Genomic DNA, 25,685 nt, shown 5'->3' with positions numbered 1-25,685 from the left:
TTCTCGACCTGGCCTTTCAGGGTACCGTTAGCTTCAGTCTTGGCTTCTCAGAGCCTTGAGCCCCCATATAATAAAGCATACCTCACGGCCAGAGAGATCATGTGGTGAGGCCCCGAGGCTACATAGACATGGAGGCTGATTCAGGTGGGGCCAGCCTTCCAAATACACATGCCAAATCCTTAGATACACCTTCTGAAGCAGAAAAATCACCCAGCTGACCCCTATCCAAACTCTTGACCCACTAAGGTCACAAATTTTTTTTAAAAACAGCTGTTTTAAGCCATTAACCTTTGTAACATTTCTTACACAGTAATTTTTTTTTAGGTATTAGTAAAATTACCCATTTGTTTGATGTAGTATAAACATACTTTTCCCAGATCTTCTCATTTTGCTTATTTTGATAGCTTTTTATTCATGGAAAAGTATATAATTTTTATATAATTGAATGTATTACTTTTCAAAACCAATTAGAGCATACAAATGAGTAAAATACAAATTTTCAGAACAAGAGAGATGAACTATCTATGATTAAACTAGATGAACTACAAAGAAATGAAAACTAAAGAAAACTAATGCCTGTGAACTCAGTCATATCCAACTCTCTGCGACCCCATGGACTAGCCCACTAGTGCCTCTGTCCATGGGATTTTCCAGGCAAGAATACTGGAGTGAGTTGCCATTTCCTCCTCCAGGGAATCTTCCCCACCCAGGGATTGAATCTGAATCTCCTTCATTGCAGGCAGATTCCAGGGAAAAAAAACTAAAAATTTCTCAAAGACTCAAAATTTGAACAAATAGCCACCATGTACTTAGATTTTAAAAAATTAATTCTAAGTTGTTCTAGGTTTAATGTAATCACAGTAAAAGTACCAACAGGACTTTTTAAAATTAGGTAAGTTTATTCTAAAGTTTTAAGGAAAAACAAAAATAACTAGGAAAATTCTATGAACTTTTTGTCCTGCCAAATAAAAATAACAGTGATAACTAGTCTAAATAGACACTAAGATCAACTGAACAAAATATAAACTCTATACATAAAAACACATACCTACACACACACACTTGATATACTATAAATGTGGCATTTAAAATTGAATGAGGAACAAAGGGTTATTTTATTTTTTTTTGTAATAGTGATGGACAAGTGGATAGCCACCTAGAAACTTTAAAGTTGTATCAGTTCTAGGATATACTGGTATAAATTCTAGATGGATCAAAGATTTAAATGGAAAATGGCAAAATCACTAAGAAAAAGTAAATCTCTTCTCATGAGTTATATGAGTCAACTGGTTGTAAAGATCAATCCTTAAAAGTTAGGAATCGTGCCTTCAGAAATAGGAAAATGTAAAAACAAGTAGCTAAGCATTTCTGCATCTGAGATCAGACAGGTATACTGGTGTGTTCTATTCACACTGTCTTCAAATTCAGCAAATTTCAACTTTTCCATGTGTTTTCTAGGTCCTTTTAAAAAATTACTTTCATGTCCTTTGATCTCACATTTTTATGAGGTTGTTATTACTATTATCCTCTTTAAACAGAAGATCTTAAAACTGAGCCAGGACTCTGTGGGGCCTTCCAGGTGACAGACCCCTTTGTATCCCTTTCCTCTTATTTATAGAAAAGCTTTAACCTCCTAGGCCTTCCCTGAGTGTCTAAGAGTAAATTTAATTAGAGAAGTGAGAAAATGCAGAAACAAAGGAAAACAGTCAAACAAGACAAAATAACGATAGTTTAGCCATGAAACAGAGTCAAGAGCTATAGATAATATCCTGAGCCATATCTTTGAGTTGTTTTGCAGGTACTAAAACTGTTAACTACCTCGTGACCATGAACACATAGCCTTCAGACTGGCTGGGGCCTGAGGATCTTTAATACTGACCCCTGTGACCTCAGCTGGTTACCTAACCACCCAGTGAGAGAATCGTGCATGAGCTGATCATGTAGCCTCAACCTTCTCCCTTACTTTGTCTTTAAAGATCCTCTCCTAAAAGTCACCGGGGAGTTTGGGTCTTTTGACGGTGAGCTGCCTGTTCCCCTGGCTGTCCTTCACCAGGAACCAGTGTCAACAGCTTGGCTTTACTGCTCCTCCTCAGAGCAGACCCAAGTTTGGTTTGGTAACAATCTCAGTTAAACAAGTTACGATTCTGCTAATTGCAAAAGTGTGTCTAAGTGGTGTCTAATCTAAGCGCTGTCCCCTTGGACGAGTCCCTTCGACTCTCAGTTTCAGTATCTTCATCTATAAAATGGGTATTCCAATTAAAGGAAAGTTCTGCCAGCCGGCAGCCCAGGATATAGCCTAACCAAGTCCGACCCCTCCCCTCCAGCTGTGTTACCCAGGAAACGATATGTTGGAAGGCTGAGACCTTAATGTGTACACACGTACACTACTTCGTCATTGGATCTTTAACCCCACGAGGAAGGAACATTTTTATCTCCATTTTGTTAATAACTTAAGCCAAGACAGGGCAAGGGTGAGTAACATTCTTGGTCACACACTATAAGCGTGCAGGATTTGAGCCAAGGGTTTTAGGGTTTTCATTCAACATTGATCCTCCGCTGCCACCTAACAAATAGCTCTCCAAAAAGCTGATGAGAGTGGAATCAGTTACTGGAGCAAACACAGCACCCGGCTTTGAAATCGTATCGTCTGTGGCCCAGAGTGTCAGCTGCGGGAGCCCTGAGTTTGGGCTTCTTGCGGCCCTACCCTGTCCACCACGACGCGGCTGTCAAGCCTAAATCCCAGAGAAGCAGGCCTTAAAAAAAACCCACTGAACCACACCATTTCAGAGGAGGTACGCGGGGAAACGATCCGGCTCATGCTGCTGCTGCTGCTGCTAAGTCGCTTCAGTCGTGTCCGACTCTGTGCGACCCCATAGACGGCAGCCCACCAGGGTCCCCCGTCCCTGGGATTCTCCAGGCAAGAGCACTGGAGTGGGGTGCCATTGCCTCCTCCAGATCCGGCTCATAAAACCGACTCAAAAGCGAAGTCGCGATGGGCAGCCACGGCCGCAGCACAATCGAAGCCGCGCTCCCCCTCCAACCTCCCTCCAGGTGGCGCTGCAGGACCAACCCGCCTTCCGAAAGGGAGTCGCCGCCGTGCGGCCTCCCCGGGATGCTCTGGAGCACCGAAATAATCGACTCCTGTGGCTAGAGAGGTATTTCCCAGGAACCGCCCACGTCGCCGCCTGAGCATCGCGCACTTCCGCTTCCGGCTCGTTGTTCCGGAAGTTGCTTTCTGAGAGAGAGTGTGGAACATTGTGGTGCTTGTGAGCTTCCAGCATGGCGTATCGGGGCCAGGGCCAGAAGGTGCAGAAGGTGATGGTGCAGCCCATCGTATCCTGCTCAATGCGTGAGCAGTAGGAGCTTTGGGCCGGGAAATGAGGGGCGAAGGAGGAGACGGTGTAGGCCCGAGGGAGCGGAGTGCGGCCGCTCATCCCATGAGCCCCTGGGGCGGCCGAGGCTAGGAGAAAGCGCGGGGAGTTGAAGAACCAGTTATGGGCGGGAGGTGGGCTCGGGCAGACCCTGCGCTGGAGAATGTGGTAGTGGTGGGGTGAGCGGGGACGACGATTTTAATTATATACTGACTGAAAGCGGGTGTTAGGCTTTCCACCGGGAGGGAGACCTCGGCGCGGAAGAAACTCCAGGAAGATGAGAGTGGGGATCTGTTCCTTTATAGTATTTAGTGATGTCCTAATGGGTGTTTGGACTTCCCAGGTGGCTCAGAATCCGTCTGCCGATGCGGGAGACTGGATTTAGATCCCAGAGTGGGGAAGATCCCATGGAGAAGGAAATGGCAGCCCACCCCAGACTTCTTGCCTGTAAAGTCCCATGGACAGAGGAACCTGGAGGGCTACAGTCCATGGGGTCACAAGAGTGGGACAGGACCTAGCGACTGAACAGCAACAGTGGGTACCTAGTTGGGCACTTTCTTTGCCTAGGCACAGAGTTCGCGTTCAGAAAAATGAGATGCGGGTAGATTGAACGAGTTCCAGGGAGCAGAGTCTATGCTTTGCGTGTGTGTGTTTTCCTTTTCCTTAACTCCTGCTGCAGAATCTCATCTTCAGATACTTGCAAAATGTAAGTTGTTGTCTGTTTTGTTATTTTTAAGTTAAAGGTGAATTTATTTGGCTGTTTGTATCATTGTTCTTGAGTCAAAAAATGAAACTGGAGATTGGGAGGGCATTTGAGGAGGAGGAGTGCCAGGAAAGCTCTAATGTGACAAAATGGTATGTAGCCATGCCATGAGCTTCCCTGGTGGCTCAGACAGGAAAGAATCTTCCTGCAGTGCAGGAGACCCAGCTTGGATTCCTGGGTGGGCAAGATCCCCTGGAGAAGGGAATGGCAACCCACTCCAGCATCCTTACCTGGAGAATTCCATGGATAGAAGAGCCTGGAGAGCTACAGTCCATGGGGTCTCAAAGAGTTGGTCATGACTGAGCCCCTAACACAGCCATGCCAACTCCAAGCATGCAAAGAACTGTGTTGTTACTACTTTGCAAGACCAAAATTACTAATTTTGAAAAATAATTACTGGCTGACATGATAGTGGCACTTGGGTATTGGTACTTTCCTTGGCATTATGACAAGAATATTGGAACCTTTCCATGGCACCTCAGGATGAGGCACTGAAAGAAAATTTCAGTCAGCTTTTACTGGGTCATAAGGTGGTGTGCTAAGCACTTTGGGAGGCGGAGACACACTTATCGATAGAAAAGACACTGGAAAAGGAAGATTGGAGGGATAGGTTCAGAGGATTTAGTGAACCCTTTCACTAAACCCTTTCACTCCCTTTCCTTTGGAGGGATTTTTATCAACTCAAAATTTGACTTGGCAGAGCAGAGTATTTATCCCTGAAAGAAAATGTGTTTCCTGTGGTTCTGACAAATTTTAGTATGTGACAACGTAATAGAAAAGCATTAATTTCAAGCCGTTGTAATTTTTAATCACAGCAATTGAGGGTCTCACTCCTGGTTATTAGGGCTTCCCAGGTGGCACTAGTAGTAAAGAACCTGCCTGCCAGTGCAGGAGATGAGAAGAGACTCGGGTTCCATCCCTGGGTCAGGATGATCCCCTGGAGGAGGGCATGGCAACGCACTCCAGTATTCTTGCCTGGAGACTCCATCTCTTGGATAGAGGAGGCAGGCTACAGCCCATGGGATTGCAAAGAGTCGGACACGACTTACGCATTCCTGATTATTAGGTGTGAGACGTGGAAAACTGAGACGCTAGAGAAGACTGTCTTGCAGCTGGAGTTTGCTCTGGCAGATAAGAAAGAAGCCCTTTTCACTATCTTGTCACAAATTTTCACTCTAAATATATAGAGACTGTAAGCAACAGAAATATGATTGAGTCTCAAAAACACAGGAATATTATTAGTTCCAGTGTAACATTTATTAAGTGAGAATGTTTCATGGTAAGTAACTTGTCTTGGCTTTTATTTGTCAGAGTTTTTTAGGAGCCATATTTGTCTGTTGTTTGACCAAAGTGGTTGGATTTTGTTCACTTAGTTCTTAACATTTCTGTTTTTCTGATTATTTCAGAGATCGCGGATTCAGGTGTGGCTTTATGAGCAAGTGAATATGCGGATAGAGGGCTGTATCATTGTAAGTACCCAGGATATTTTACCTCAGAGCTTGTTGTTCAAAGAAAAAAATTTCCTAAAAGATGGCCAACAGAGCAATATACAAAAAAATCAAAGACCCAACCCACAGAAAGTCCTTCAGGACTCACTGTCCTTGTCTCATTGTTCTACTTAATAGGGATTAGGTAATTCACAAAAGAGAGGGAAAATTAATTTTATAAAATGTTTAAACAATGGTATTAGATGAGAATTCTTGGTTAGTGATACCTGAATAGAACTGGATGTCCAAGGTAGCAGAGTAACTTAAATAATGTTTTAAAGAAAGAAAATATGGGTGTATAAGTGTTATACTAAGAGTCTGGTATTTCTTTTGAGACCGTGTAGTAGATTCCATCGGTAATCTCCCCTTCCCTGTTTGTTAGTTGAAAAAACAAGCTCGGTGGTTGGTAGTGATAGTGTATTTGTGGGAACATGGGAAAATTAATATATGTACGCACACTGCACTGAGTAGGTTATAAAAGATGTGAATGATGACTTTTTGGCATAGTTAATGAAGTCTAAAGTCCCCAAAGTTCCAGAAGTAATTTGAAGTACATTCCCTCTTTTGTCGTTATTTAAAAAGAGACTTAGGGAGTTTCCTAGTGGCAAAGTAGTTACAATACCAGGCTTTCAATACTGTGGCCTGGGTTCAATTCCTGGTTGGGGAACTAAGATCCTGCAAGCTGTGTGGGGCACCCCCCCTCCCAAAAAAAAAAGGAGAGGCTTGAGATGTGGTGTTTCAGCTGGAAGGTCAGTGGAGAGATGAATTTCTGAACGTGGTGTTTTTATATATTGCCATATTAATTTAGAACGGTTTGGATATGATTTTAAATGAAGATGACAGTCAATTGACTTATTTTTCTAGGGTTTTGATGAGTATATGAACCTCGTATTAGATGACGCAGAAGAGATTCATTCTAAAACAAAGTCAAGAAAACAACTGGGTAAGAATATAGATGGCTTTAAAGAATTATAGAAATTTTTATTCACTTGCAGAATTGAATGAATTGCAACTCATTTCATGTTTAAATTTAGTTTGTATTTGAGAAATTATTTGGGAGAGTAGTATATTCTTAATCATCTTTTGCCACTTATTGTTTATCTCACTCCATTTCTACTTCTGTCTCTCCAGTTGAGAGCTTTCACCAAGGTTACCAAAGACTAATGGTGTTAAATCTAATGGTCCCCATTTTATTGAGCTCTAAATGGCATTTGGCTCTGTGATACTGTAGTCAGATTTTCACTTTTCTTTTTTTTTTTTTTTTTTTTTTTTTAGCTTTTCACTTTTCATTACTAGTTGTTCCTTTTTGAGACTTCTATATATTCATTCTTTAGGACCCAGCCATTAAATGTTTGAGTTGCTTAAGTCTTTGTTCTCAGTCCTCCTGTCACTCAATGTTATTTCCTAGGTACTCAAGACTACACTAACAGTTATATTTATATGTTGACTTGCAAATGTACATTTGTAGCCCTAGACCTCTCTCAGCCTCTTCAGTATTTCTACTTGGATGTCTCAAAGGCTCCTCAAAATTAGCATATCAGAATCAAACTCAGTTCCAATGCCTGACACACTATTTAGAGCTATATTAGTGTTTTCCTGCCATAGTAAATGGGACCAGTTCTATTCAGTTTACTAATAAATTTCTCTGCAACTCCAATTTGCTCTACAGACTCCAGTCATCTTTTTAAAACACTGGCCTGAATTTGTTATCTCTTTGCTTGAAATCCTTTGGTGGCTTCCTGTTGCTCATAGGATAAGAAAATCTTTAATATATCCTTCAAAGTCTTTCATGATCTGGCTTTACCTCCCTCTGCTCATTTTGTATCACTCTGTACTTCATTTTCTGAGGATCATCCATACTTCTTTCAATTCTTAGAATCTGCACTTTTGTCTCATCATAAATTTTTGTGTATGCTGTCCCCTGTGTCTTTGGGGCTCAGGTCAGATACCACTTGCTGCCAGGGTTAGGTTTTGTTTTGCCTGGGGTGGGGATGGAGGGAGGGTATGCTGTGCTGAATTTGTAGTAAAACATTCATTATTGGGGTTGTTAATGTCTGCCACTGGACCACATGCTCCACTAGTGCATGAGTCCTCTCTGTTTTGCTCCCTAATGTACTTAGTGCATGCCACATAGTAGAAATTTTAAAATATTTGAATAGTGAAGTCAGTTTCTTGACCCATGTTCTTTAGGATTTATGGCTTCCTCAAGGCTTAAATAATTTCTGTTAAAATTGCATTAAGTTGAGGTTTATTTAGGCATTTTGTCTTTAACTGTTTAATGCCCCAATTGACAGCTCACTAGTATTTTTAAAAGTGGTAGTTTTCAAGTGCCTCTTTTTTCCAGTCCCTGAGAATTCTCTTGAGCCTTATCTTAGCTGTGTGCAAAGTAGATTCTGAGAGTGGTATAATGTTTTGCTTAGCTTCTTCCTGCCTAGGCTTTTTGAAAGCCTGGATTTTTCAAATATAAACGTGTCTTATCAGGAAGTGCAAGCTCACCTTACTGACATTATTTATAAATTATTTGCAAAGTATTGATTGCTCATGGTAATATCAACTCTGTAAAACAGGTTAATATTACTTCTTGTGGAATTGCTGATGGTGTTGATTAACATTTCTCAAAGTGTTCTATTGAACACCAATATTCCTGCAGATATTTGTAGATATTTCTCAGGAAGAGTGCCCTTTGCTCAAACAGATTTAAACAGTGTTAGGTAAAACTTAAACAAGTTTGTATATCACAGAATGAAATCCTTATAAGAACTCTTAAGAATGAGGTTATAGTATGCTGCTGCTAAGTCGTTTCAGTTGTGTCTGACTCTGTGCGACCCCATAGATGGCAGCCCACCAGGCTCCACTGTCCCTGGGATTCTCCAGGCAAGAACACTGGAGTGGGTTGCCATTGCCTTCTCCAATGCATGAAACTAAAAAGTGAAAGTGAAGTCGCTCAGTCGTGTCCGACTCTTAGCGACCCCATGGACTGCAGCCCACCAGGCTCCTCCATCCATGGGATTTTCCAGGCAAGAGTACTGGAGTGGGTGCCATTGCCTTCTCTGTATAGTATGCTGCAGTTCCTAAAAAATTCATTTCTCAGCTTCTGTAAAATCAGCTTTAGGAAATGTTGGGATAGTTCACTTAGTCTGCAGATACTGTACTTTTCATAAAATAACATTTCTCTGCCTTCATTAGGTTATTGTTGGAAAAGTGCATATGGTCTGATATGCACAGCCTTTCAACATTGGAACATGTCACATAATTTCACACACGAGAAAGCATTTTTAGAATCACTCAAGAACGATCTAAAATTCTAAAGCTAAAAGTTTCTGAGTGACTGTTAATGGCTTCTTTTTTTTTTTTTTTTTTTTTTAAATTTTGTGTTGCAGGTCGGATCATGCTAAAAGGAGATAACATTACTCTGCTCCAAAGTGTCTCCAACTAGAAGTGACAGATGAAGTGAGAAATTGTTTGGCAATACCGTTGGTTGTTTTTAGGTGTCCTTTGTTAGAGATGTAGTTCTAAAACATGTATTCATATTGTTCTCCTCACCCTTATGTTATTACCAGATGACAATAAATGCTGTGGGACTGTTTTTATCAAAATATTTACCTTATTTTTTCTATCCAGTTATATAGAGTTTTTACACAATGTCACCGTTAGCTGTTAGTGTTTATTTTAAAGTTTTCTGAGGGATGGCACTTGCCCTGAACATTTCTGTGTGAAAAACATTCTGTTTTTCACAGAACTGGGATTTGTAGATCCTTAAGGCAAAGACTAGGAATTCTGCCTGATGTGACTTCTGATACTGGGTGGTGTAGCAGGGGAGCGTTCACAAAAGTAAAGATTATGGTGCTAATATAGGTTTTCATCATCAGTTCTAATTCTGGAAGCTGGGACACCAGGGCTTCTAGCCACATTATGTTGAGAACATTATAAGGGCTCAGTATCTGCTTAGCACTCTGTTAGAGTTACTGTGTGAGGTCTTGTGTATTTTATCACTAAGATCAGAATGTGAGGAATATTTGGATATAGACAAAGAATGAAGGTTTTAATTAAAAAGGAGTTCTGTTAAGAGTTAACCAGAGGGAGACTTTGTGAGATTGGTAATCTGAAAAAGACCCACAGGAAACACTGGTTAACTGTTAACTACCTGTTAAGCAGAATAATAGAATGTTAGTTGAAGAAACACCTCTCATACTCTTATCTCCAAGGATTTTGGTTCCTCCCCCAGTAATTGCTTATTTCCTAATTAAATTATGTCATTAGTTCTCGCTTCCCCCAATAGATCAGGGTGGTTCTGATTAGAATTCTTCTATTAAATGGTTATTGAACATCTGCTATTAGTTGAATACATATGTGAAACAGACTGACAAACATAGCCTCAATACCAGGTACTAAGTATTATTTAAGTTGAATCTTGAAAGATGAATAAGACCTGCCTTAAATTCTGATAATGGGCAGTGTTACTAAGGGTAGCTGAGGAAGAACCAAAAAGTCCAGTTCTTGTTTTTCCAAGTGCCTGTGAGGGTGATACAGAACTTTTCTTTAAACTGAGTAAAAGAATCACTTTGTGAGGTAGAGAAGATTTGTAGGTGAGTGTAGAAATCAGTCCAACTTAGAACTTAGCATTTTAGCTGTCCCACTCTATTTAAAGTTGTGCCTTTTTGGTCATGTTTTCTAAATAAAGGGCTGGTTTAGCTCTTTTAACATGTCTTAAGTTGGAAATTCAATTGAACCTGCTATAGCATGCAAAGAAAACCTCAAGCAGCAGAGGGAGTTGCAGCCCTGAGACTGCTTCAGCCTTTCTGGTGAAAAGCTTTTTGAGAGCAGAGCAAAGACCTCCCTGCAGCTTTCTTGGCACCAAAATAGCTGAGAAGAAGGATAAAAGCTGGAGCAACATAATCCCTAAGAAAACCCGCTGGCTGCTTTTTCTTTTCCCCATGCTGCCTTTCTGACCTGCCCACCCTATGTAAGCAAAGCTGTTCCTGCTGTGGGTTATTCTGAATGGCTCAAGACATGGAAGTGTCTATTTTTGACAGAGCAAATGATGATAGTGAGAAATAAAGGTACAGTGAACTCTTAAAATTGAGCTCTGTATTTAGAAATCCCTGCTTGCTTTCCTGCTGTACTGGAACCTGTGGTGTTTGCTTTTTAAGTTGTACTTTTCCACAATATGTAGATCTTTTCTTCCAACCAGAATTTATATTATAGAAGGCATTGCTCTCTGCTTCATTAAGGTTATTCGTATGTGCTGCTGGGAATCTGTTCTTGACAGCTCTTGGTATTTGAGCAGTTATTTTTCTGGAATGGTTGGTTTCTCAAGGGGTCTTGCTAACCACTCAGTAACTCTCATAATATTGTTGAAGTGCAATAGCCTCTGAAACAGTAAGTGCTGATATGGGCCTGGTGTTCGTAGTAAGCAGGGAGAAAGAAGGGTCAGAATAGTTGGAAAACACTGGAATTCTGTATATGCAGGCACCAGCTGTTCTTGAGTCACATTTGTCAGTTTCAGGATTAGAGAGTGGGTCTCTAATTTAGACTAAGGCATTACTGCCCAGGAAATAACAACAGGCATTTCCTGGGGGAAAGCCTAATAGCACCATCTCCTGTGATTGGTTGACCCAGGATCTTTGTCCTTATTAATTATTCCTTAATTTATTATTCCTATTAGAACTAATCATAACCACATAGGAAAAAAACACATCCAGTGAAATTTTTAAAGCTTCAAACTACACAGAAAGATGTAGAGCAGAGAACAAATCCCCCCTTTCCCCATCAATGTTCTCCATGAAAAACCACGGTTAGGAGTTGGATGCCTTCTGAGCTCTTTTTTAATATGTATAGCTTGGTTTCTCATTTTGGTATTTGTACTTTAAAATTTCTTTTAATTAAAAATTTTAACTTTGATAAAATATACACATATAATATTTGCTATCTTAACCATTTTAAAGTATACAGCTCAGTAATGTTAAGTATATTCTCATTATTACACAGTCAATATTTGGAACTTTTTTATCTTACAAAAATCAAACTAGACCCATTAAACAATAACTTGTCACCCCTCCCTCCCCTGAGCCTCTAGTGACCATCATTCTTTCTGTTTCTGAGTTCGATTAGGTACCTCATATAAATAGAGCGTGTAGAATGTGTCAGGATTTCCTTCCTTTCTAAGGATGAATAGTATTGCATGTATGTATACCATATTTTGCTTATACGTTTAACTGTCAGTAGGCATTTGGGTTGCTTCCACTTTTTTACTTTTGTAAATTATGCTGCTGTGCATCTTTGAGACTCCACTTTCAGTTCTTTTGAGCATATGCTTACAATTTTTTTTGAGGAACCATCAAACTATTTTCCACGGCATCTTCACCATTTTACTTTCTCATAAGTAGTGCACAGAGGATTCAATTTCTTCACTTCCTTGGTAAAACAACTTTTTTAATAGAGAAGTCTGTGACATTTTTGGCCAGGCAGGCCACTTGAAGGGGATGAAGCCAGAGGAGTGGTCCCGATGCTGACCTGGATGTGTAGGTGACTGTGTGAAGGTGCTGCCCTTGTAGATGCCCACCATGCTGCCCATCTTAGGTGGGATGGCATGTCCTGCAGGTGTCTTTGCCACCTCAGGCTTCTCCTTGGGTGGTGCCGCCTCCTTGGCCTTACACAGGTGCTGTAGCAGGGAGTGCTGCTTCCTCGCCAGGCCTGGCTCAGCAGTTTCTGGGGCCTGCACAGCTGTACCAGCTCCTCGTAGGGCAAATTGCAAAAGGTCTGGTGCTTCTGCTCCACTTGCGCAACCTTGTGGATTCTTCTTGGAGAGGCAAAACTTGATTTTGAGAGCAGTCATCCTAATGGTGGTTGTGAGGTTGTGGCTTTGCTTTTCATTTCCATAATAATTAGTGTTGTTGAGTGTCTTTTCATGTGTTTATTGGTCATTTGTATGTCTTCTTTGGAGAAATGTCTTAAATAAAGGGCTCTTCCCATTTTTAAATAGGTTATTTTGTTGTTAATTTGTACTAGTTCTTTATGTATTCTTAAGTGATTTGCAAATATTTGCTGCCTTTTCACTCTGTTGATTGTCTTTTAATACACAGTTCCAAATTTTGATGCAGCCCAGTTTATCTGTTATTGCTTTTGTAGCCTTTTGGGGAGGGGGTTAGGGGCTTGCCACACAGCTTGTGGGCTCTTAGTTCTCCGACCAGGTATTGAACACAGGCCCTTGGCAGTGAAAGTACAAAGTCCTAACCAGTGGACCACCAGGAATTCCCTGTTGCCTTTGTAGTGTCATAGGTATCTTCATCTGTGTACACATGTTCTTTGCAGCTTCACTGTTATCAACAAAACTGGTACCTAGTTCCATGTTAAACAGCTGTGGTGTATTCTAATATATGAGTCTCAATTTAAGTAGTCACATCCTATTGATAGGTATTTTAGGCTGCTTCTTATTTTTTGCTGTTAAAAAAAAATTGTAATTGACATTTTTATGCCTGTTTTTGTCCACTTAACATTTCCTGAGATGAATTCTTAGAAGTGGAATTGCTAGATCACAGGATATGCACATTAAAAAAAACTCTGTAGGTATTTTTAAATTGCCTTCCAAAGTACTTGTGAGAAAATTGTTTTCCTCATACCAGGCAACCATCAGGCAGCAGCATTAATGAAACGCACAGGCTTATTGTGAGGATACTATGAGATAATGATTGCCAACATCCTAAGGATGCCAGAGGAGAAAGATGGAAGAATTTGATCTTTGATGAATTTGCACCACTGAATTAATCAACTCTGAAACTTCCCTGCCACCTAACTTCTTATATGAGAGAATAAAATTCCTGATTGGGTTTTCTGTTACTTACAGCTAAAGCATTGTAACTGAGTACAGTGTCAGAACAGGGTTACTTGTCTTCAGTACCTCTTAAACTTGGAGGGGATTAGTTGTTTTACTGAAGATTTGTCAAATGCCATAGTTGAGAAGGTTGGCAAACTTGGACCTATATGAGAGAATATAAATGAAGTGATGTGACCGATGTTATTCTGTAAAACAGTTAAACTTCCTTAGTTAAAATAATTTCTGAGAAAAATGATATTGGATCATCATGTCTGGAGAAACTACTGTCTCTGGAGTATTAGCAGAGTACCCTCATTCCCAGGGCCATCTGAGTTTGAGATGTTTTGCTTGGCTGAGAAATTGAAGAGGAGCGAGGGAGAATTATTAATAACAAAAAAGTGCTTCCTTTCGATGAACTGTGTTACTAAACCAGAGATGGTAGGAGTAGAGTGGGAAAGGGAGGATTTTCCCAAGAAAAGCTTTATTCTTTAGATCATATACTTGGTAAGGTGAATTTGGGAAGATATGGCTTCTATTTTACCAATGTCAGCTTTTATTAAGATGTTATGTGTTAGACATAGTGAAAAAATTTTAATTTAGTCCTTGTCTTTGGGGAGCTGGGAAAGCAGTGTGGTAAAGAGGGAAAGATGACCTTGGTAGTCCACGTACCTGGCCTTAAATGCCAACTTTAGAATTACCCAAACATCTCAACCTCAGTTTCACAGGGTTGGTGGAAGACCTATCAAGCCTCAGGAATGCTCAAGAAGTAGTCTTTGTCTCATTAGAAATGATACTTATTTGTCTAGTTATAAATGTGGATAGTTTTGTAGTTTAAAAGATTTATTTAGGAATGTGTGAGGAAAGGTAAACTTGTTCTACATAGAGCAAGACATATCACAACTTTTCCATAAAGATTTCAGAATCAGCTTGCCAATTTCTATTAAAAAACTCTACTGGGATTTTGGTTGTGATTATTTCGTGCTATAAATAATTGTGGAAGAATTGACCATTTTCCGTTGATAAACATGGTCATTCAGTTCAGTCGATCAGTTGTGTCCGACTATTTGCAACCCCATGGACTTCAGCATGCCAGGCTTTCCTGTCCATCACCAATTCCTGGAGTTTACTCAATCTCATGTTCATTGAGTCAGTGATGCCATCCAATCATCTCATCCTCTGTCATCCTCTTCTCCTCCTGCCATCAATCTTTCCCAGCATCAGGATCTTTTCCAGTGAGTCAGTTCTTCACATCAGATGGCCAAAGTACTGGAATTTCAGCTTCAGTGTCAGTCTTCCAATGAATATTCAGGACTGATTTCCTTTAGGATTGACTGGTTGGATCTCCTTGCAGTCCAAGGGACTCTTAAGAGTCTTCTCCAACACCACAGTTCAAAAGCATCAGTTCTTCAGTGCTCAGCTTTATTTATGGTCCAACTCTCACATCCCATACATAGCTACTGGAAAAACCATAGCTTTGACTAGATGAATCTTTGTTGGCAAAGTAGTGTCTCTGATTTTTAATACACTGTTTAGGTTTATCATAGCTTTTCTTCCAAGGAGCAACTGTCTTAATTTCATGACTGCAGTCACCATCTGCAGTGATTTAGGAGCCCAAGAAAATTAAGTCTGTCACTGTTTTCGTTGTTTCTCCATCTGTTTGCCATGAAGTGATAGGACCGTATGCCATAATCTTAGTTTTTGCATGTGGAGTTTTAAGCCAGCTTTTTCACTCTCCTCTTTCACATTCATCAAGAAGCTCTTTAGTTCCTCTTTGCTTTCTGCCATAAGGGTAGTGTCATCTGCATATGTGACGTTACTGATACTTCTCCCTGCAATCTTTTTTTTTTTTTCATCCCTGCAGTCTTGATTCCAGCCTGTGCTTCATCCATCCTGGCATTTCCCATGATGTACTCTGCATATAAGTTAAATAAGCAGGGTGACAATATACAGCCTTGACGTACTCCTTTCTCAATTTGGAACCAGTCCGTTGTTCCATGTCTGGTTCTAACTGTTGCTTCTTTACCTGCATACAGATTCCTTAGGAAGGAGGTAAGGTGGTCAGGTATTCCCATCTCTTTTAAGAATTTTCCACAGTTTGTTGCTATCCACACAGTCAAAGGGTTTAGTGTAGTCAGTGAAACAAAAGTAGATGTGTTTCTGGAACTCTCTTGCTTTTTCAATGATCCAGTGGATGTTAGCAATTTGACCTCTGGTTCCTCTGCCTTTTCTAAAACCAGCTTGAACATATGGAAGTTCTCAGTTGACTACTATTGAAGCCTAGCTTCAAGAATTTTGAGCATTCCTTTGCTTGTGGGTGAGATAAGTGCAGTTGTGTGGTAGTTTGAACATTCTTTGTCATTGCCTTTCTTTGGGATTGGAATGAAAACTGACTTTTCCAGTCCTGTGGCCACTGCTGAGTTTTCCTTGCGGCATATTGAGTGCAGCACTTGCACAGCATTATCTTCTAGGATTTGAAGAGCTCAGCTGGAATTCCATCACCTCCACTAGCTTTGTTCGTAGTGATGCTTCCTAATGCCCACTTGACTTCACATGCCAGGATGTCTGGCTCTAGGTGAGTGCTCACACCATCGTGGTTATCTGGGTCATGAAGATCTCTCTTGTGTAGTCCTTCTGTGTATTCTTGCCACCTCTTAATATCTTCTGCTTCTGTCAGGTCCCTACCATTTCTGTGCTTTATTGAGCCCATCTTTGCATGCAATGTTCCCTTGGTATCTCTAATTTTCTTGAAGAGATCTCCTGTCTTTCCCACAGGCTGTAGTCAGTGGGCTCAGTACTTGGCAGCATGTGGGCTCTAGGCCATGCAGATTCAAGAGTTGCTGCTCATGGGCTCTAGAGTACAGTCTCAGGAGCATGGGCTTAAGTTGCTCCACAGGTCCTGGATCAGGGATCAGACCTGCATCCCTGCATTGACAAGCAGATTCTTATCCACTGTGCCACCAAGGAAATCTCTTTTTAGATTTCTTATATCATTTTTCTGACATTCTCCACATCTTCCGTATTTTTTGAGCATTGTGAATTAGATTTTGTCTTGTAGGTCTGCAATTAGGTCTTTCTCAGGGATAATTTTTATTGACTTAGTTTATTCCTTTCAATGGGCTATACTCGCTTGTTTCCTTGCATGCTTTGTGTTTTTTGTCATCGTTGTTGAAAATTAGATATTTGAATCTAATAATGTTATCCCTGGAAATCAGATTCTCCCTCTTACCTGAAGTTTTTTGTTGTTACTATTTAATTGTTATGGGTTGTCTCTGTTCCAAGGATCAGCTGCAGGTTTAAATTTAAGGTCTTCTCAGTTCTTTTTTGAGCCTGTACACTTTCTAATTTTTCCCATATATATATTTGGTTTTGAATGTCCTAGTCTTTTGATGTCTGGCTGCCAAAATGGGAGAAAGAGAAAAATGAAAGGGAGGGAGAAAAGGGCACTGACACTTTAAATCCCTTATAAGGTCCCTTCAGCCATAGGAGAGGAGGCTTACAACAATGGGTGGAAGTGCAACAACGATGGACCGCCTAGCAGCTATCACCAGTTAGAATATGACTTCCCAATATTTGGAGGACAGAGTCCTTTTTACCCATCCTGGATGTGTGCAAACTGCATCAGGAACATATGCACAGCTGCCTGCCTTGGAGATGTCCTGTGCTAAGAGCTGAGACTGACCAAAAATAACCATAGTTTACCTTCCAAGCCTTCCTCCGGAAGTTGTAAACCTTCAGTCAATTTCAGAATTTTAAGATAGATATGTCAGAGGAATTCTGCCAGTTGTAGTCTTAAGTGGGGAGAGATTCCTAGTGTTTTCCTGCTCTGCCATCCTCCCAGAATCCTCTCTTATTTTTTAAAGGCAGTATGATTGTTTTTCAAAGGCAGTAAAAGGGCAGTATTTTGTGAGTTTGTTCCTGAGCTGAAATTCTTGACATATCCCTTCCTGTTGTGAAATCTTTTTATGAGAACTTCACCAGTGTTTTTATTTTGAGTGTGTGTGGAGATAGAGAGGGTACATGCATAAATACAATGGGGAATTATATGATATGTAGCTCTTCATAAAGTTCTGAGACCTGTGCTGGCCAGTACCGTAGCTGTTGAGCACTTGAAATGTGGCTACTAAGTCCCTGGTGGCTCAGACTGAAGAATCTGCCGGCAATGCTGGAGACCAAGGTTCGATCCCTGGGTGGGGAAGGTCGCCTAGAGAAGGGAGTGGCTACTCGCTCCAGTATTCTTCCCTGGAGAATTCCATTGACCTAAGAGCCTGAGGGGTACAGTCCATGGAGACACAAAGAGTTGGACATGGCTGAGTGACTTTAAAAAACCAGATTTTTAATTTAGAAAACTTTCATGTGTAAGTAAGTGGAACAACCTTGCTATGGAAATCCACTTTTTCAGCTAAACATTTAATGAAACTCAAAACATATCAAGTATTACTGATAAGAATAAATTCTGTTTTCTACATATATATTGAATGTACTATGAGTGTATTATACCCATCAGATTTTGATAATTACCCCCAAAATGAAGTAAAATATTAGTAAATTTTTATATTTATTACATGTTAATGTTTTGGATATAATGGATTAAATAAAGTACATTATTATAGTTAATTTCACTTTTTAATTTTTTCACTACTTAGGAAACTTTAAATTACATATATGGCTTGTATTGTATTTCTTTTAGACAGCACTAGCCTAGATTGTAAGTAACATGAGTTTACAACACCATTCCTGTGGCTCTCCAGTGTTGTAAATACAGGAAAAGTGGTAGCTGTATAGAGTTATTGACACTAGAGGGCTCGGTGTTGGAAAAATAGGAAAGAAAGCCTGGAAAGCTAATGCAGACCCAGCTGGTTGGAAGAAGAATGTGGGCACTGGGAAGGTTTATTCCATGAAAGCAACGGTTACCCATTTAAAGTATGAACTGAGTACATGGTTATCTCTACATTGCTATGTTTTCTGCTTTCAGTTTAAAATCCAAGAAAGTAATTTATTTTTTAAAAATAAACATGAAAGTTGAAAAATAAGGCTAAAATTAATAAGACAAAATGATTAAATATTAAAATGAAGAGGACAGAATTAACAGATAACTTAAAATTCAAAAGGAAAACATATACTATTCTCAATCAAGAATTTAAACATTATATCCATGAACCCTCCCTGCACCAATTTTAGCTACAGAAGCTAGTGAACCCCGCTACAGTGATAAGTAGGGGGGAACATTCATTTTTTGGGGGAATACAGTTAATGGAGTTACAGAGGAATTTATGTACTCTCACAATTCTTGCATAATTATCACTGCAAAAAGAAAAAAATCACTAGGTTTCTTAATCAGGTTGGAATAAGAAGGACCGCATTTGTCTTCTCACCAGAAACAACAAAAAATCTGGACAAAATTTATATGAAGCAGATTTCAGACACTGGACATCAGGCGTTTCAGAATAGTGATCTGTGAGGAAGGGAAAACCAAATGAGAAGAGCCATATAATGGCCATAATCTCTGGATAGATTTCAGGTATAATGGGCAGGTATCCAGGTGGAGACCAGGAGTCTCTTAAGTTGAGAAGATGGAGACAAGAATCTGGATCAGTTCAGTTCAGTTCAGTTCAGTCTCTCAGTCGTGTCCGACTCTTTGTGACCCCATGAATTGCAGCACACCAGGCCTCCCTGTCCATCACCAACTCCCGGAGTTCACGCCGACTCACGTCCATCGAGTCAGTGATGCCATCCAGCCATCTCATTCTCTGTTGTCCCCTTCTCCTCCTGCCCCCAATCCCTCCCAGCATCAGAGTCTTTTCCAATGAGTCAACTCTTTGCATGAGGTGGCCAAAGGACTGGAGTTTCAGCTTTAGCATCATTCCTTCCAAAGAAATCCCAGGGCTGATCTCCTTCAGAATGGACTGGTTGGATCTCCTTGCAGTCCAAGACTCTCAAGAGTCTTCTCCAACACCACAGTTCAAAAGTATCAATTCTTCGGTGCTCAGCCTTCTTCACAGTCCAACTTTCACATCCATACATGACCACAGGAAAAACCATAGCCTTTGTTGGCAAAGTAATGTCTCTGCTTTTGAATATGCTGTCTAGGTTGGTCATAACTTTCCTTCCAAGGAGTAAGCGTCTTTTAATTTCATGGCTGCAGTCACCATCTGCAGTGATTTTGGAGCCCAGAAAAATAAAGTCTGACACTTTCCCCATCTATTTCCCATGAAGTGATGGGACCAGATGCCATGATCTTCGTTTTCTGAATGTTGAGCTTTAAGCCAACTTTTTCACTCTCCTCTTTCACTTTCATCAAGAGGCTTTTGAGTTCTTCTTCACTTTCTGCCATAAGGGTGGTGTCATCTGCATATCTGAGGTTATTGATATTTCTCTCGGCAATCTTGATTCCAGCTTGTGTTTCTTCCAGCCCAGCGTTTCTCATGATATATTCTGCATATAAGTTAAATAAGCAGGGTGACAATATACAGCCTTGATGTACTCCTTTTCCTATTTGGAACCAGTCTGTTGTTCCATGTCCAGTTCTAACTGTTGCTTCCTGACCTGCATACAGATTTCTCAAGAGGCAGGTCAGGTGGTCTGGTATTCCCATCTCTTGAAGAATTTTCCACAGTTTATTGTGATCCACACAGTCAAAGGCTTTGGCATAGTCAATAAAGCAAAAATAGATGTTTTTCTGGAACTCTCTTGCTTTTTCCATGACCCAGCGAATGTTGGCAATTTGATCTCTGGTTCCTCTGCCTTTTCTAAAACCAGCTTGAACATCAGGAAGTTCATGGTTCACATATTGCTGAAGCCTGGCTTGGAGAATTTTGAGCATTACTTTACTAGCATGTGAGATGAGTGCAATTGTGTGGTAGTTTGAGCATTCTTTGGCATTGCCTTTCTTCGGGATTGGAATGAAAATGGACCTTTTCCAGTCCTGTGGCCACTGCTGAGTTTTCCAAATTTGCTGGCCTATTGAGTGCAGCACTTTCATAGCATCATCTTTCAGGATTTGAAATAGCTCAACTGGAATTACATCACCTCCACTAGCTTTGTTCGTAGTGATGCTTCCTAAGGCCCACTTGACTTCACATTCCAGGATGTCTGGCTCTAGGTCAGTGATCACATCATCATGATTATCTGGGTCGTGAAGATCTTTTTTGTACTTATGTGTATTTTGTAATCTTCTGTGTATTCTTTCCACCTCTGCTTAATATCTTCTGCTTCTGTTAGGTCCATACCATTTCTGTCCTTTATCGAGCCCATCTTTGCATGAAATGTTCCCTTGGTATCTCTAATTTTCTTGAAGAGATCTCTAGTCTGTCCCATTCTGTTGTTTTCCTCTATTTCTTTGCATTGATCGCTGAGGAAGGCTTTCTTATCTCTTCTCACTATTCTTTGGAACTCTGCATTCAGATGCTTATATCTTTCCTTTTCTCCTTTACTTTTCACTTCTCTTCTTTTCACAGCTATTTGTAAGGCCTCCCCAGGCAGCCATTTTGCTTTTTTGCATTTCTTTTCCATGGGGATGGTCTTGATCCCTGTCTCCTGTACAATGTCATGAACCTCAGTCCATAGTTCATCAGGCACTCTATCTATCAGATCTAGGCCCTTACATCTATTTCTCACTTCCACTGTATAATCATAAGGGATTTGATTTAGGTCATACCTGAAGGGTCTAGTGGTTTTCCCTACTTTCTTCAATTTCAGTCCGAATTTGGCAATAAGGAGTTCATGATCTGAGCCACAGTCAGCTCCCGGTCTTGTTTTTGTTGACTGTATAGAGCTTCTCCATCTTTGGCTGCAAAGAATATCATCAATCTGATTTCAGTGTTGACCATCTGGTGATGTCCATGTGTAGAGTCTTTTCTTGTGTTGTTGGAAGAGGGTGTTTGCTATGACCAGTGCATTTTCTTGGCAAAGCTCTATTAGTCTTTGCCCTGCTTCATTCCGTATTCCAAGGCCAAATTTGCCTGTTACTCCAGGTGTTTCTTGACTTCCTACTTTTGCATTCCAGTCCCCTATAATGAAAAAGACATCTTTTTTGGGTGTTAGTTCTAAAAGGTCTTGTAGGTCTTCATAGAACCATCCAACTTCAGCTTCTTCAGCATTACTGGTTGGGGCATAGACTTGGATTATTGTGATATTGAATGGTTTGCCTTGGAAATGAACAGAGATCATTCTGTCGTTTTTGAGATTGCATCCAAGTACTGCATTTCGGACTCTTTTGTTGACCATGATGGCTACTCCATTTCTTCTGAGGGATTCCTGCCCGCAGTGGTAGATATAATGGTCATCTGAGTTAAATTCACCCATTTCAGTCCATTTTAGTTCGCTGATTCCTAGAATGTCGACGTTCACTCTTGCCATCTCTTGTTTGACCACTTCCAATTTACCTTGATTCATGGACCTGACATTCCAGGTTCCTATGCAATATTGCTCTTTACAGCATCGGACCTTGCTTCTATCACCAGTCACATCCACAACTGGGTATTGTTTTTGCTTTGGCTCCATCCCTTCATTCTTTCTGGAGTTATTTCTCCGCTGGTCTCCAGTAGCATATTGGGCACTACTGACCTGGGGAGTTCCTCTTTCAGTATCTTATCATTTTGCCTTTTCATACTGTTCATGGGGTTCTCAAGGCAAGAATACTGAAGTGGTTTGCCATTCCCTTCTCTAGTGGACCACATTCTGTCAGATCGCTCCACCATGATCTGCCCATCATCAGAAGGCAGACACACTGAAACCATACTCCCAGGAAACTAGTCAATCTAATCACACTAGAACCACAGCCTTGTCTAACTCAATGAAGAATCTGGATAGGCCAATGTAAATAAGGGTTTTTAGGACATAGTGCTGAAGAAAAGAGAGCTGGAGATGTGCAGACTTTTCTGAAGGCCTGTAAGATAACCCAAGACAAGGAAATAAATACCAAAATGGAACAGAATACACAGTCAACATATCTCACACAAAGCTGGGAATATGTTATAATCCCACCAGCCACAGAGGAAGGCCTCATACTTCATAGGGCATCGAGTACTTAAGACAACATTGTATTAGTGGGACAAAATTAGCCCTAGATTAAGATTACTCTGGTCTCACCTAGTAAAAATTAAAACATAAATAAAAGTTAATAATATATAGAAGTAATAAAAGTTAAACTTTTGAAGAAACAAACTATTTCTAAGTAACTTATGTGGATCCCAGGACAAATCTCAAGAATATTATAAAAATGGAAAAATATCTGGAATACAATAAAGTAAAATTCACAATGGTAACCAGTTGGAAATTATCCATCATGCAAATGAAAAAGAAAATGCAACCTGTAGTGAGAAAATCAGTAGCAACACAGTTGGAAATAACCCATGATAGGGTTTGGTTTACAAAGACATTATGTTCTATATATTCAAGGAAGTAGAGAAATGCTTGAACATTAAAAGATTAAAGAAACAAAAAGATTCAAATTAAGCCTCTGCACACTCCAGTGTCTGAGATGAAAAATGTACTAGATAGGATTAACAGCAGGTTAGGCATTGCAGAATGAAAGATTAATAAACTTGAAGGTAAAACACAGAAACTGTCCAAAGTGAAACAATACAGTAAGTTCCCGACATACAAATCTTCAAGTTGTGAACTTTCAAAGATATGAACATGCATTCACGTGTCGGATGTTCACTGTCACGTGCTTGCATCCTCTGCGAGTGGTTATCCTTTTGTGTACTTTAATAGAGTAGCAACAGTATCTATTTCAAGCCTAGGTTGCCCAGAAGCAAACATAAAAACAGCAGTGAAGCAGTTGGTCCCACAATAGGTTAGATGTTTTTGAGGCATGGGACCTAGGTGTACAGTGGTACACAAAGGTTGCCCTTCAGAATGAAATCCAGTGTCACTGTGTCATCTCTGACAAGAAAAAAAGACCTACTACCCAGACGTCACTGGGTTGTTTTTTCAAGAGTGTCCATGTGAACCAGGATCTGTGCCATCAGCATCACGTGTGAGTGACGTTGCAGCTTGCCCTCCATTTCCTATTACTGCCGATCCTTTAGCTCTGCTGTCTCTCATCTTTCTCTCTCTTGTAGTCAGTAACTCTTGCCTGGCCACCTGACGCCAGCCCCTTGTATGCCAGCTGTTGTACTACCCTACTATTCTTTTTAAGGGACAGTATTGTAAGATTAAAGGTTTTTTCCTTATTTTCTGTGTTTGTTGTGTATTATTTATGTGAAAAGTGTTATGAACCTGTTACAGTACAGTACTATATAGTTGACTGTGTTAGTTGGGTACCTAGGCTAACTTTGTTGAACTTACAAATTGGACTTATGAACATGCTCTTGGAATGGAACTCGTTTGTATGAGGGACTTCACTGAAAGATTGAAGAGCTCTACAATTGTGGAACTGTAGGGCAACGTCAAATGATCTAATATATGTGTAACTGGAGTTCCCAAAGGACAGCAGAGTATAGGACCAAAAAAAATTTGAAGAAATACTTAATGGCCAAAGAAAATTTCAAATTTGATGACAACGATAAGCCTGTGGATCCAAGAATCTCACTGGACATCAAGTACAAGAAACATGCCAGAAACTGCATGAAACCACATAATACTCAATTTCTTCAAACCAGAGATTAAGAAAATACTAAAGGTAGGGCAAAAAAAAAAAAGCATATAGACAAAAGGTGACAGCATAGTTTTCATCAGATACAATACAAATGTGAAAACAGTGGCGTAGTATCTCAAAGTACTGAAAGGAAAAAAAAAAAAAAAAAACTTGAGGTCTATACCCAGCAAAAATATCTTTCAAAAACTATGGTAAAACTGACCAATTCAGACTTACAAAAGTTCAAATAATTCATCACCAGCAGACTCATACTTAAAGAAGTGTTAAAGGAAGTCCTTCAAAAATAAGAGACAAAATACCAGATGGAAATTTGGATCTACATAAAGGAATGAAGAGTAAAAGTTTTCTTTAAAAGATAGATACAGTTGACTCTTCAACAACACAAGTTTAATACAGAGATCCACCTATACATGGAATTTTTTTTCAATGTATACATACTACTCTACTACATAATCAACAATTGATTGACTCCCTGGATGTAGAACCACAGATATGGAGAGCCAGCTATAAAATTATATGTAGATTTTTGACTCTGCAGGGGGCACAATACCCCAACTTCCACCTTGTTCAAGAGTCAACTGCATTGCTTAAATGAAAAGTAATAAAATTAACCATGGCCCTATAATATATGTAGAAGTAAAAAGTATGACATCAATAGAACATAAGTTTTTATCTGAAGGAGAAAGTGAAAGTAAAATATAAAAAATGTAGAAGTAAAAGTGTATGACAGACTTCTGGTTCAAGATGGCAGAGTAAAAGAATGTGTGCTCATTTCCTCTTGCAAGAGCACCAAAATCGCAGCTAGCTGTTGAACAACCATCAACAGGAGGATGCTGAAACCCATCAAAAAGATATCCCATGTCCAAAGACAAGAAGCCGCAAGATATGGCAAGAGGAGTGCAATCACGATCAAATCAAATCCTATATCCACCACGAACTAGAAAACAATAATACCAAAGAAGTTCTCCCATTATTGTGAAGATTCTGAACCCCATGTCAGGTTTCCCAGCCTGGGGAACCCCAGGGAATCTGACCTTGAAGTCCAGCGGGATTGGATTATAGGATTTCCACAGGACTAGGGGAAACAGAGACTAGTCTTGGAAAGCACAAACAAAACTTTGCATGAACCAAGACCCAAAGGAAAGGAGCAGTGACCCTGAGGAGACTGAACCAAAACTACCTGCTATCGTTGAAGAGTCTCTTGTGGAGGCATGGGTCAGCAGGGGCTCCCCACAGGGATGGGGGCACTGGCAGCAGCAGTCCTGAAAGGTCCCCCTTGGCATACGCCCTCTTAGAGGTCACCATTAACCCTATCATAGAGCACATAGACCCCAGGGCTGGGGTGCCTCAGATCAAACAACTACCAGGGAGGGAGCGCAACCCCACCCATCAGCAGATAATTGGATTAAAGCCTTACTGACTAAGGCCCTGCTCACCAGAGAAAGACCTAGTTTTTTCCACCACCAGTCCCTCCCATCAGGAAGCTCACACAAGCCTCTTAGCCTCCTCCATCAGAGGGCAGACAGAAGAAGCAAGAAAAACCACAGTCCCACAGCACCTAGAACAAAAACCACCTTACATAGTTAATCGAGATGAAAAAGCAGAAAGTTATGTCCCAAATGAAGGGAGGATGATAAGACCCCAGAAAAAC

At 40.4% G+C, this 25,685-nt stretch overlaps 1 protein-coding gene across 1 annotated transcript; it reads left to right on the top strand.

Annotated features, from left to right (window-relative positions):
- Positions 1–3,182: 3,182 nt before the first annotated feature.
- SNRPE (small nuclear ribonucleoprotein polypeptide E) lies at positions 3,183–9,217 on the top strand. The gene is made up of 5 exons (XM_006072390.3): positions 3,183–3,333; positions 4,051–4,077; positions 5,541–5,603; positions 6,486–6,564; positions 9,002–9,217. The coding sequence occupies exons 1-5, from the start codon at positions 3,280–3,282 to the stop codon at positions 9,055–9,057; spliced, it is 279 nt and encodes a 92-aa protein (XP_006072452.1). The 5' UTR covers positions 3,183–3,279; the 3' UTR covers positions 9,058–9,217.
- Positions 9,218–25,685: the final 16,468 nt, after the last annotated feature.

The sequence above is a fragment of the Bubalus bubalis genome, chromosome 5 (genome assembly GCF_019923935.1).
Source record: "Bubalus bubalis isolate 160015118507 breed Murrah chromosome 5, NDDB_SH_1, whole genome shotgun sequence".
In the NCBI taxonomy this organism is placed as follows: domain Eukaryota; kingdom Metazoa; phylum Chordata; class Mammalia; order Artiodactyla; family Bovidae; genus Bubalus; species Bubalus bubalis.
This window is presented reverse-complemented; position numbering and strand designations above follow the sequence as displayed.